The 14,348-nt window shown below is 32.3% G+C and overlaps 2 protein-coding genes across 2 annotated transcripts in view; one reads left to right on the top strand and one right to left on the bottom strand.

The window, feature by feature from the left end:
* The window catches only part of LOC134283740 (cadherin-87A-like), a 46,348-nt gene extending 44,291 nt beyond the window's left edge, over positions 1–2,057 (bottom strand). Inside the window, exon 1 of the mRNA XM_062766219.1 lies at positions 1,946–2,057. The gene's annotated coding sequence lies outside the window, so the exon portion shown is untranslated. The remainder of the gene's footprint in view (positions 1–1,945) is intronic.
* LOC134283726 (cadherin-23-like) overlaps positions 1–14,348 on the top strand; it is a 60,726-nt gene that overhangs the window by 29,174 nt on the left and 17,204 nt on the right. The window contains exons 2-12 of the mRNA XM_062766200.1: positions 2,312–2,427; positions 2,770–2,815; positions 3,705–3,740; positions 4,862–4,954; positions 6,676–6,809; positions 10,504–10,581; positions 10,840–10,929; positions 11,190–11,300; positions 12,140–12,274; positions 12,573–12,713; positions 12,927–13,002. Coding sequence (XP_062622184.1) covers positions 2,791–2,815; positions 3,705–3,740; positions 4,862–4,954; positions 6,676–6,809; positions 10,504–10,581; positions 10,840–10,929; positions 11,190–11,300; positions 12,140–12,274; positions 12,573–12,713; positions 12,927–13,002 — 919 coding nt within the window. The 5' untranslated portion in view covers positions 2,312–2,427; positions 2,770–2,790. The remainder of the gene's footprint in view (positions 1–2,311; positions 2,428–2,769; positions 2,816–3,704; positions 3,741–4,861; positions 4,955–6,675; positions 6,810–10,503; positions 10,582–10,839; positions 10,930–11,189; positions 11,301–12,139; positions 12,275–12,572; positions 12,714–12,926; positions 13,003–14,348) is intronic.

Raw genomic sequence — 14,348 nt, forward strand, 5'->3', positions numbered from 1 at the left:
TTACCAAATTTTTAAAATTTTAATTTTTGTCATATTTTAAACCATTTCTGGTTTCTTTTTAATAAAATTAAAGTTTAAAGAGAAAAATATTAATTGAAATTGAAATTCAAAGAAGGTGGAAAGACCTCTAATTGTTCGAGAACAATTAGTCTCCTAGTTGACAAATGAATTTTGCGATGCACATCAACTGCAGACTATATACATGACTTTGTATAGAATGTATATTAGAACTACATGTACATAGACAATTCACAATTATAGCTTATGAACAGCAGTTACAATACTTCCCTCCCCCCCTTTCAGCCGAGCAAATACCAAATAACTTCTCTTTCCACTTGTGATATTATACCTGACCAAAATCTGATCAGCACGGACTAAGTGTATTGACGTGCTAGTCTGTACGGAGTAATGACAGTGTCTTTACTATTGAGCTTTTATGGAGTTTATTTCTTTTTTTGTGATGCATATTTCAATGAATGGAATTCAGGGTGTTTATCACTTGACTTGTGCACATCTTCAAACCGATGCAGTAACCTTATTACCAGGTATGGGTACGTTTACAGCGTTCGAGGCGTTTTCTCGATATGCATCAATTGCATAGGACCTGCAAATCAAAGACGTTGGTTGTTTTGTTCCATTCAAATGATATAATTTCAAAAAGTGTTTGCAGATTTTAATGCTTTTTGTTTCAAGTTTATTCCGCATAAATTGGCGCATTGTAAAAATACGTACTCATGAATCTAAATTTCTCTTCCAAACTTGCATTTTTTTTTTCTTTTGATTCAAATCAATAATCATTCAGATTTATGATTATTATGTTGTTTATTTTGGTTTTGAAATGTCTTGATCACCTCATGTGTTCTCATATGGTTTACCATCGGAGAAGTGCACAGGTCGATACCCAAGCCAAAAAATCATTCAAGTGTGACGAGCGCATTGGGGTATATATCGTTACAATGAGACAAGGTATCTAAAAGAAATATGGCGGAATACGGCTATAGTTGGTATGAAACAAGTCGTACATAGATGAAAATGTTACGTTTTTAAGAATTCATGTCAGCTTTAACTTGTATCGGTAACTTATAATTTACCTTGATTCAATGTTTAAGTGTCTTTGGAAACCTTAATTCTTTGGTATTGTGCTTATATAATTTAATTTAAGCTTCATTTGCAATAAAATTTTCTTAGAAAAAAGTTTTTAAAAAATAATAATCTGGACTATATATTGTGTATATAAATATTCCAATGGTAGTTATGTGGTGGTCAGCCGAGTTTATAAATCGCCAGTGGCCGGATAGCTCATGCAGTTGGTAGAGCACTTGACTAGAGATTCATGGGGGTCTGGGTTCGAATCCCAGTCTGGTCGGCTGCATTTTTATCCACTCCCCTTACATTTGGTGCTGTGCCATGCACTGGAACTGACAGGTGAGAGGCCTGCCATGGATGAACCTGAGTTGGGGTCTTTGGAGGGCCAAAGACCTTTAAGGAGGGAGGAATGATTGTAGCGGTCAGACGGCTTTGATCACTGATGGCCATATAGCTCATGCAGTTGGTAGAGCACCTGACCGGAGATTCAGGGGGCCCCGGTTCAAATCCCTGTCTGGTCCACTGCATTTTTCTCCTCTCCCTTTACAGTTACATTTCCATATGTATATAATATTTTTTGTCATAAAATATCAATGTGACATTCATCCAAATTAATGCAAAAAATCTGTAGTTTTTATAATTTCGAAATTAATAAACCAGTATACTAGTCTTCATTTTTAATTGATATTCTAAACTAATATGATAGTACTTAAATAGAACAGAGCTCAATAAGATCCAAGACGTATCAGCAACAATTTGATTTTCTGGGAAATGGACTAAAAACAAAATAGTTATAGAAGCCTGCTTCTGAATAAAATAAAATTCATGAGAAGTTGATACAAATACGTATTGTACTTACCCAATATAGTTATGCTCACCGCCCTGTAGACATGCTTTAGGATTTCTATTTTTATCCACAAGACTGGTTTACAAAGGCGTATCTACCTGTAACTTAATGAATAAACATGACATGTGCCCTCTTACCTGGGAATCGTTTATAGCAGTTTTCTTTACCAAAACGAAAAATGTGAAAACAAGCATCTTATTAAATGATATTGAAATAAAAAAGAATTAACATTATCTTATCTAAATCAATATGATCATTATTAGCTAAAAATATTTTATAGTGTAATAAATTTTGTTCTGACTTATCTTTGTTAAAAAAGCAAACTATTTCGTTTTGCTAAAATAAAATTTCTTTATTTGAAAGCATTGCATTTTTCAGTGTAGGCGGGATGAATGAAAATAATAACAACGGGGCTATTTTTAAACTTGAAAAACCGGTTTTCTTACCTGATCAATACACAGGACATCATCGTGTGCAGTTAACGCCGAACATAGGTAAAGTTTTCAGAATCGGTTAATGATATCACAAATGAAATGGCTAAAATTAATCATTTATTTCATTTTACCAGAGACGTTAATAGAAAGTTATCTCTGTTTTTATTTTTTTACATGCTGTAAATTCTATCAAGAGGTTGATATTAAATTGAGAACACATAATTAAGAAATGAACATCAGTTAACACGCACTGTAAAATGGTCATAACAAATGAGTAATGAGGTATACAGTATATCACGTGTTTTAATTTACATTTGGCACAGATCTATTGAATATGAACAACAATCACAAACACAACTTTGATAATGATTAATGAAACTATTTTTTTTTAATGTCTTATAGAATCGGCATTGTCCAGAAGACATGGAGATTTTCCTCCTGGTTGCTGGTAAAAAAAAAATCATAAATTTACTTAGATCTGCCATCACTGGAAACTAGAATTACCACAAAATTATGTTCATCAACTTTATCCAATCTGTGTACTGTTAAACTGTTATAAACAGTTTATATTGTTTCAAGATGCTATTAAAATTATGAAATCTTCAGGCTATTATGAAAAAAAGATGAAAACTATGTAAAATGTTGTCTTATCCAGTATATTGTCTGACTGGCAAAGTATGAGGGTGCTTTTTTTATCACAAGCACCTGCCAAATAGATGATAATTAACACTGGTACCCCACCCTGGGTTCTAAGAAGTTTTATTAGATGCAAAAACTTGTAAAAAATACACGAAATCCTTGTCTATCATTAATTTTATCTGATCAAATTATCTGATCATTTTATGCTTTAAGTTTTAGAGATTGGCCATTTTGACTCTTTATTAATGAATCAGGTTCTTAAAAAAATACCTTTCTACTACTCATAAATTATAACTGTATCCTTTTCTATTACACTGAAATATGCAGCAATAACATACAGCAAAACTCGGTTATAACGAAGTCACTGGAACCTATGAAATCACTTCGCTATATCCGTAATTCGTTATAAGAGAGTAATTAAATTTATATATTAGGGGATCCAAGATGACTTCGCTATATCTGTGAATTCGCAATATCCGTGTTCGTACTAACCGAGTTTTACTGTATAACTTTCCCAGAGAAAGTCCATGCATATGCAATGTTGCTGAAGAACAAATGATCAAATATTTATGAATGTTGAAATTCCTTATTTATATTTTTAAATTTCTATTGATAGGTCAAAGGAAGATGAAAATTTTAATATTATATATGATTATATACATTACAATATTTAACAAAAACTTGTTTGTAATTCACAGGACTGTTTGTAGTAGCAAATGGACAAGTTAATTATGGTAAGAAAGTATATATTCATGTATGTGATTGTCTGACTGATAGAGATGTTTTAAATATTTAAAATTGTATGTTTATAAATGGCTGACTCGCTTTTAAAATGTATGTAAATTGTTTCAGTTTATTGTTGAGTATGTACATACATGTTAACTCTACGGATTTAGGCGGGAGTCTACCGCTTTTTCACTCCATCTCCTGCCTACCGATTTAATTCAGAAATCTACTGCTTTTCTACAATAGTTGCGTCTAAAGTATTTTTGGTTCGTTTGGGTATCCATTTTTGAAGCAATTCCCATAAAATCTCGTTAGATATCGCATGATTTGACTCGGAAGCATACAAACGCTTTTTTAATATCGATGTGTACATAGATTTCAAGCACGAATTTGACAACGACAACAGCACAAGATTACTAGTGATTACATTGGTTACGATAAATTTAGTCAAATCATTGCCATGAAAAAGGAGATACAGCTTTTAAGAATTAGATGAAAACGTTTGACATCGTCTATAAAAGCACAGGAGCTCACAAAGTCATCAATAAAGTCAATAGAAATCACTCGATTGACCAAGCCTTGTGGCACATCTCTATTTTCGTTTTTGATCATCGCGGGAAATCTGATTTATATAACGAAAGATAGGAACTTGTTTTAGATCTAATTTAAACCATGTCATCATTTGTTTTGTTTAACAACAGAATGAACATTCAGAATTATTGCTTCTAGGCTCTATCAGCAAAGATCACTCTTCAAAAGGCTAAGTTAAACAGCCAATCCAAATGATGAGCATGAAAAATATTTGAATTTTACAATTATGTCAAACTTAAGGTGTTTCTGTCTTTTTCTTTAAAGTGCAGTTGATATTTAAGATTAATTATTGTAGGTTTCATTTAAGGCTACATTCATGTATATTGCATAAAATATATCGATAATCCAAGCGTAAAACAACATGCGCGCAATGCTACCGCTTTTGAGGTCTGAATCTCCCTATTTTTCATCACAATGGGTTAACATGTATGGTATGTACATTATTATGCATATACATGTATTACTAATTAAACTCAGAAGTTGAAATACTTATTTGATGGATGTCTTCATACAGATTTTATAACGTTACTTTTGACAGCCCCCGTTTTCGACACAGTCAATACAACAGGTATTGACGGAGACTTGCGACAAAGACTTGTCACGCAGGGTGTCCTGGAAAGTGTCCCAGTAGGTAAGTTAACAGAAGCTGTAAATATTGTCATGTACGGTACTGGGCTGGAATAGCCAGCTGCTAAACTGTAAAGAATGTATATAATCTATATTAAATAAAGAAATGAAAAATGGTTTAGAACAAAATCATCCAATAAAGGATAAAGCCCCTACGTAAATATCACAATCGTTTTCTTTCTGTTTTATCGGTGCTGTTCGACTTTATTAATGTAATTTGCTCATGTTGATTTTCAAACATTGGTAGGGATGTGCAATTTTAAGACCGCGAAATATTAACTGGCAAAATTGAAAACATACAGCTTACGTCATTTCTATCTGTTACAATCAAAACATTCAGTGATAGACAATGAAATGGCGGGTACAATTCGATGCGGACGTGGGGAAAACATCGGATTGAAATTGCAGATCGAAATTCATTTTCAATCCACCTCGAAGGCACGTTATTAGTTTACTGATTGACCCAGAAGTCAATTTTGGTACAGTATGATTTTTTTGTCCAGTGTTTTAAATAAATTAATATTTAAGGGACAAATATTTCATTTCTGTTTGGTAAATATATGTATTTATCTTTGTGTTGGTGAGGGGGGGAGGGGGGCTGAACGATTTTTAAATAAAGATGTAAAACAGTTTTCAGTGAGAGTAAGTATAAAACTTATGCACTCTGATAATCCTAGAAATATAAGCAATGACCTGACTCCACAATTTTTACCCCCCCCCCCCTTCTAGAATCAAATATCTACTGAAAAATAATCTTTGTCTTCTATGATCTTTCGCGTTCTTAAAATTATAAGCTAAAATTCATATTTTTGTGAACTTCAAACAATATGTATTTGGAAGTTGAAATTAGTTGATATTTGGATCATACATTCAATCTTTGCTTTGAAAACAGCTCAGGTGGATTGAAAATGAATTTCGATCTGCAATTTAAATCCAATGTTTTCCCCACGTCCGCGTTGAATTGTACCCGCCCATTTCATTGTCTATCACTGATTGTTTTTTTGTTGCGTGATACGTATCGTGATATGGAGACTTAAATACCGGTATTTAGGTACATATTATAAAGAAATTATTCATTTATTTGTTCAATCTTTCAAATTACAATTATAGAAAGTCTAAAAAATGTTGTGAAAGGTGGAAAGAACAGCATCTTACCGTCTAAACAATTTCATGATTAATTTCATGTACATAAAAATATCAAAAAAGTGAAATTTTGTTTTTCTAACATATTTTTAAGAAAAATAATGACAATTCATTAAAAATCATTGTAAAAAATTGCTTGTAAAAATATCATGATATTATCGTGATATTTTTGGGAAAAAAATCCTGATGTGAAATTTTTGGTGATACCCACCCCTAAACATTGGTCTACATTGTATTTTTGAGCCGTATATGAAATCAAATGAGTAGAATCGGGAAACTATTTAGATATTCAAGACATTTTACTCTTTACTACTCATTTCACTATACCAACGAAAAGAAATTGAATTATCTATTTCACACTTTCGTCTTTCTGAAAGAGTGACTTTAGTGAATCTTGTGGCCAATGGGATCCATTTAACACTTTCATCTGTTTGAAAGAGTGACTTAAGAATCTTGTGGTTAATGGGCCTCTTGTCTCTTTACCTAGCTGGAAATTCTATTTTTAGAACCAACTGCCTTTAACATTTAAGTATCAGAGGTAGGTAATGCTTTTGCATTGCATATTTCTGATATTGTTGTTAGGTACAGAACTTGGAAAATTGAAAGCCCGTGTTCCCCAAAATCCCAATGCAGTAATACTATATGAAGCTACAAGCCAGTCATTGGATGTCAAATCGGATGGATCTGTGTTGCTTGCAAGGCCATTGGATAGAGAGGTTAGTGGATGTAAAATCAGATTTGACCAGGATTTCTGAGGGAACCAGACTAGGGTTCAAAAATTTTAAAAAGGGTATTTTCTATAAAAAGCAATTAGATTTTGTGCTCTTATCATGAAATGGCTTGGGCATACAGTGTGATATTGTTTACCCTTTACAAAAGTCATGTTCATCACAGTCTTAGTTTTTCCAGACTTTTCTTTTTCCTCTACCCTGATTTTTAGCTCTACTGGTCAGAGCTGCTAAAGTAAAGTGTCTATCTACATAGTTAGCTGTCTGTTTGTCTGTAAACAGGTTTTTTTAGCTCTTCTGAGCCAAAGGCTCAAAGAGCTAATGCTATGGCCATTTGTGCGGTGTGCGTAAACTTTTTAGAATATGGGCCACAACTCAAGAACCCCTTGGCCAATCAGTACCAAATTTGTCACAGGGTATCCTTGGCCCAAGGGCTACCATTTATACTAAAATAAGGGTTGGGACCCTTAAACAAGGGGAGATAATAAGGAAAACGAAACCAAAAGTACTGGTTGCTAAAAAATCTTCTCCATAACCACCGAGCAGATTTTCACCAAACTTACATACAAGGATCAGGATATGTCGAAGATTAAAATTTGCATGGGGAATTAACCTGGGGCAAAGGGCGTGGTCTCAAGGTCACTTCTAAGTTGACCTAAATTTACAATTAATAAAAACGTGTATATTTTGCTTACTATAAGGACTAGGATCATCAATTCTTGTAAGTTGATGCATCTTACGACTTCACATCATGTTAACTCAAAAGCAGGTCACGGTGACCTACCTTTTAAATTTTGCGGGGATTTGTTTTCAAATTGAATTGAAGGCATATTTTGGACACTTTAAGTCCTATGATCATCACACTTTGTCAGTTGATGCATCTTGGGTCCTCGAACAATGTCAATTTAAAAGTAGGTCACCGTCACCTACTTTTTTAACTTGATGACATCCTTTTAAAAACATTAAATCCCATTATTTCAGACACTGGGAGGTTTAGAATCATCAAATCTTGTACTTTGATGCATCTTGGGACCTTAAAACATATTTATGAAAAAGTAGGTCACTGTGACCTACTTTTTGAATTTTGCTGACATTTGTTTTCAAATTGTTTAAAACGCATATTTTGATTACCTTCAGACCTATGATCATCACACTTGGTCAGTAGATGCATCTTGGGTCTTTGAAAAATGTCGACCAAAATGTAGGTCACAATGACCTACTTTCGACATTTTATGGCTATATTTAAGTATATTAGGTATTTATTGGCTTAGAATCATCAAACTTTGCGAGTCCATGCATATTTGGTTTTCGGAGAGTGACGACCTAAAAGTAGGTCACGGTGTCCTACTTTTGACATTTTATGGCTTTATTTAAGTATCTCCGGTACTTATTGGCTTAGAATCATCAAACTTTGTGAGTTGGTGCATCTTGGGTTTTCTGAGAGTGACGACCAAAAAGTATGTCATGGTGACCTACTTTTGACATTTTGTGACTATAATTAAGTATCTCTGGTACTTATTGACCTAAAATCATCAAACTTTGTCAGTCACAGTGACCTACTTTTGACATTTTATGGCTGTATTTAAGTATCTCAGGCACTTATTGGCTAAGAATCATCAAACTTTGTCAGTTGAGGCATCTTGGGTTTTCGGAGAATGTTGACCAAAAATAGGTCACAGTGACCTATTTTTGAATATCTCAGGTACGTACAAGCTTAGAATCATCAAACTTTGTCAGTTTAGGCACCTTGGGTTTTCGAAGAACGTCGACCAAAAAGTAGGTCACTGTGACCTACTTTTGACATTTTATGGCTATATTTAATTATATCTGGTACTTATTGGCTCGGAATTATCAAACTTTGTCAGTTGAGGCATCTTAGGGTTTCATTGAATGTCCAACAAGAAGTAGGTCAGGGTGACCTAATTTTGAATATCTCAGGTACTTATTGGCTTAGAATCATCAAATTTTGTCAATTTAGGCATTATGGGTTTTTGAATAACGTCGACCAAGAAGTAGGTCACTGTGACCTACTTTTGACATTTGATGGCTATATTTAATTATCTTTGGTACTAATTGGCTTAGAATCGTCAAACTTTGTCAGTTGAGGCATCTTAGGGTTTCATTGAATGTCCAACAAGAAGTAGGTCAGGGTGACCTAATTTTGAATATCTCAGGTACTTATTGGCTTAGAATCATCAAATTTTGTCAATTTAGGCATTATGGGTTTTTGAATAACGTCGACCAAAAAGTAGGTCACTGTGACCTACTTTTGACATTTGATGGCTATATTTAATTATCTTTGGTACTGATTGGCTTAGAATCGTCAAACTTTGTCAGTTGAGGCATCTTAGGGTTTCATTGAATGTCCAACAAGAAGTAGGTCACGGTGACCTAATTTTGAATAGCTCAGGTACTTATTGGCTTAGAATCAACAAAGAACTATATGCGGTATATTGCATATATTTGCCCCCACAAAAATCAAATTTTGAAAACTTCCTGAAATGTGCTGAATTCAATAAATTGTATGAGAAATATAAATTAACAGAAAATATTATAGTGTCAAAGCAGTGTATTCACAATTTTTGTTTTTATGACGTCACAAACTAGTCCGATTTTATATCCTTTTTCAGAAAGAGGACAAAATGGACAAAATTTCAACAATTTTAGCTTTAAAATTTATAGAGCGCAAGTTTGTTCAGGAACAATATTGACATATTTCATTGATATTATCATTCTACACATTATATCAAAATATTGATCCTGAACACACATGCGCTCGGTGACTTTTACTCAAAATATCGACGAAATATGTACATTTTTCTGTAAAATTCATAAAAAACTGAAATTTACGTCATGTTTGTGACGTCATTACGTACATATGGCGTCATTACTTATGAAAATATTCAATGCTTTGAAGTCAGCATATACTCCCCTTTTTAAGAACTTAATTATAACTCCATCAAAGTTTGATTTGGGGGGGCAAATATTGGTTATTACCGAATAAAGTTCTTTTGTCAATTTAGGCATTATGGGTTTTTGAATAACGTCGACCAAAAAGTAGGTCACTGTGACCTACTTTTGACATTTGATGGCTATATTTAATTATCTTTGGTACTAATTGGCTTAGAATCGTCGAACTTTGTCAGATGATGCATCTTGGGTTTTCAGAGAATGTTGACCAAAAAGTAGGTCATGGTGACCTACTTTTGAATATCTCAGGTACTTATTTAATTAGAATCATCAGTCTTTGTCAATTAATGTATCTTGAGTCCTCAGAAAATTTCAATCAAAAGGTAGGTCACTGTGACCTACTTACGGTATTTTGTAATTATATTATAATATCTTCAGTCTTAACTGGCTAAATATTATCAAACTTTGTAAGTTGATGCATTTTGGGTCTTATGATTCTAATAGAGTTGGAGGCTTCTAATAGAAGTGATAGATTGTACAATTTATCAGAAGAGTGATTCAAGGCCCTTGGGCCTCTTTTTTCCAAATGCAACTATTCCTACAGTTTTTGGTTCAAATTCAATATAATTTGGTACATAAGTAGACTACTTTAGGATACATATCTCTGTTTATTGGTTTTTGATATTTTCTGTGAAATTCTTTGTTGTTAAATGCTGGTGAATGAGCCAGATTAAGATATCCGGTTATAGGTAGAATTTTATGTTTTTTATAGGCAGCTTCTTCAACAGGAAATAATCTGAAGGTCACATTTGTGGCTTACTATTTCACAAACCAGGGAGTTAGGCTCCAAGTAAGTATCGAAGCTTATAGTAACAATACTCTTTTATGTTATTGGTTATCTTTAATATGACATTACTTAATTTTATTTTTTTTTAAATTCTTTGATTTTTTTTTTTTACCAAAAATTCATCATTTGAAAATATAGGGACTAAGTTATTTCACTGTGTTTTCTTTACACAGTCTCCTTTCAATAAGTATATATTTCAGTAGTGAGTTTTTCAGTGATATGAGTCTGACTGAAGATAATTGTATTACTTTATTCCATTAGGCTGATACCTCCATTACCATCACAGTTCTGGATGTCAATGATGAAGCACCAAGGTTTGAAAATCTACCATACAATGCAAAAGTAGCAGAGGTAAATAAAACAAAATAGATGATCAATTTAACAAATATCTTGATCAGGTAGATGTTGTTTTTATAAATCTACTCTGTATTTTAAGACAAAATGGCTGTACCATTATGTAATGAAGTTGAAGTAAATTTTGCACAATCAGTATTGAATGAGGAATTAATTTATTATAGAATTCTGTATTAATATTACATTACACCCTTTATTTTATGACAGGATTTTAATGTACATAATATATGTAATATGCCACTTGTATATTGTAATAGGATGCCTCGATTGGGACCACTCTGTACAGTTCCATTCTTGTGCGAGATTTAGATGTGGGTTACTATTCAGAGATCCAACTCTCTTGTCATGTCCTTCCAAATAATCCAGAGGTAAGAAAAGGGAAAAAGAAGCTTTATAAAGATTACATCTGCATTTGAGATTAGATAGGAAATGTAAGGAGTATGAAAGTATTTTACACTGACTCACGTGAAATTGAAACTTTTTGAAATATGTTTCTGTATAGTTCTCTTCTATATTATATAAAAAAAAATGTGGAATTTGTGTGAAAAAAAGGAATTAAAGAGCATTTTGCATCACTGTTAGCTAGAGCTAGATAAAGAATGAATGTGTAAGAAAAGACAAAAGATCAATCATTATGAAAGAAAGGGGTAAACTCATAGTATGAAGAGGCCAGTGAATTTATATCCTCCAGGAAACTTTAAATTTCAAATTTATAATAGATGAGTAGTTATCAACCAATAAATCAAATCCCTATGATTATAAGTTTATTCTAGTAATGACAAAATTTGATCTTAAAATTATATGTGATTTTGCACTGAGTATACAAGTGTCTTGATTTGACACAAGATGTATTTTTCAAGCTGCTGGTAATTACCTATTTATCAGAATGGTGTCGTGTGGCATCATGTGACATAAGGTCTTTCAATTATTTAGAATCTGTATGTTGAATGCATCAGTTGTATTTTTATTTTCAATCGTATTGTACAAATTGAAATTTTATTTAGTGATCCAAAATATCAAGCCACTTTGTCATCTCTTTGGGTGAACTTTTGTGTAACATAATACGGAAAAGAAGTGAAATTAATTTGTATTTAATTTAATTCAATGAGACAAATTGAATTGTTTGATTTTTGTACTGCATGTCAATCGGCAGAATTTTACCTTCTATAAGGATTTGTATGCTATTTACATTTTCTCTGTGTTCCAGAGTCAGTCAGCCTGTGACACGTTCGGAGTTAACACACGACAGAATGCCCAGGGTAACTACACAGGATTTGTGTTTCTCAAGAGAACTGTGGATTATGAAGTAAAGAAAGGATACACAATGACCATCAAATCCATTGTAAGTGCTTGTTTTGTCTTTGACTGAATCATTATTCTGATGTCAGCAGCATACAATAATTATTTGATTCATAGCAGTAAGAGATAGATATTAAGAATAACAGGAGAAAGTCCTTTTTTGTATACAGACTAACACATAAAACCACAAACATGTGCATGGGACTAAAATTTTTTAGGATAAGTATTTGGCTGAAATGTTTGCCACTGATTTAAACTCTAAATGTATAATATATGTACATGTATTTATTTAATTACAGAATTTTTTTTTATAACACAATGACTTAATTTATTTCTTTAAGGACAACCCTTCTCGACTGGGAGGTGGCTCACAGCTGAGCTCGACAATCAACATTCTTATAGAAGTGATCGACCAACAGGATTCTCCTCCCCGATTCCTTAATACCCCCGTCACTGTCACTGTGTTTGAAAATACTCCAAACGTAAGTTCTCTGAAGAGGTAGAAGGCAGCTCATTTTAGCTCAATGCCTAAATTGACTAAATTATTTATAATATATTTCAAAATCAAAAAAATGAAATGTTACTCAATAACATACTTAGAAGCACTGAAAATGCAGAGATTTTAAAGGACCACTTGCTTGATTAAATTGATTTTATTCTTTACATAATGATTAAATTCTGATTCTGTATTGTAGGGTACAAGATTGGGTGTCATTACTGCACAAGATGGAGATGAAGGAAGCCCTCGACCAATCAAAATTGTCAATAAAGGTAAACAGAGTTGAGACTCTGCAACTTTCTCTATATAATATATTCTCTCTTGATTTCTACTTTAAATTTCTGTCTTTCAGATTTAAATTCTTTGAGTTTTATACATGTATTGTTATGAGGAAGGTCTTTAAATTAGATATTCATAAAAGAATAAAAATCCACAATACTCTAGAATTTTAATATCAAAATTTGAAATTTTTCAGAATCTAAGTTAAATTGGTTTTTGAATATATATAGATTATTATATTCTTAGATATTTTAAATATTTTCCAATATACAAGGTAAACATGCTTTCAGCAAAATGCCAGAGAGGAGTTTTGATTTATTATATCTTTTAGATAATAATTCTTTTTAAAACTGTGTAAATTGAAAATCACTTCACTGCAAGTGCATACAGAGCATGTACACTGTAAGCATGCCTTACTGTATATTACAATTTTTTGTTTTCAGAAAATACTAGGTCTTGTTAAATATTCAAACTATATAATATTTTTTCCTCAGAAATTTATTTTAAATACAGTGTATTTGAAATTAACTCCATAAAATAATACATTGTATACATAAAACTATCTATTAAAGAATGTGAGAAATGTTTGTCTACATGCATGTTATATATATTTACATGTTATTGACTCATGTGCCGTTATTTATTGTCTTGTTGCTAAAGCCATTGGAGGTAAGCTCGATATTGTAGGCATTTTAATACGACAGCTTTAATGTGTTATCTCATATTTTATTGCATGCAATATTTGTTTCAGCCGAGTTGCAACAAAAAAAAAATCAAATTAATTTTCATCTTTATGAGGAATGGTTGTATTTATTTATTTATTTTGGTTATGTTAAGACTAAAGAGGAGAACAATTTTTCAATTAATTTTTTTTTGGGGGCGGGGGTGCAAATACCTTTTATTTTAATACTTTTGTAACTTTCAGACTTTCATAGTTGTTCTTATGTCCCATGGTCAAGTACTATGTGATGCTTGTTCAAATGTCAGACATGTTTTCAAATGAATGGAAAATGGATAATTCTTATATTGAAGCATTTCTTTTGATGTATGGTTGTTACCTGGTTGTGCACTAGATGTTGTATTGGCTAAAACCCTTCATTAACTGAAATTTATATATCACCTAATTAATGCTGAAATTCAAAAATCTGAATTGAGTTTTGAATTTGCGACGAGTGAATTTATATCGGTAAATGTACATGTAATTGTAATTTGTCCTATTTATGCAGCTCGGTTTCATTTCTTTATTTCGAAAAAAACTTTTTTTTGCCCACTAATTTATTTTGATAACAGCTAGATTATTATAATACATGTATATAGAAAGGATACAGCAGTTAATTGA

The sequence above is a fragment of the Saccostrea cucullata genome, unplaced genomic scaffold (assembly GCF_032062105.1).
Source record: "Saccostrea cucullata isolate Sc308-1 unplaced genomic scaffold, CSIRO_AGI_Scuc_v1 ctg451, whole genome shotgun sequence".
NCBI classification, from domain to species: Eukaryota; Metazoa; Mollusca; class Bivalvia; order Ostreida; family Ostreidae; genus Saccostrea; species Saccostrea cuccullata.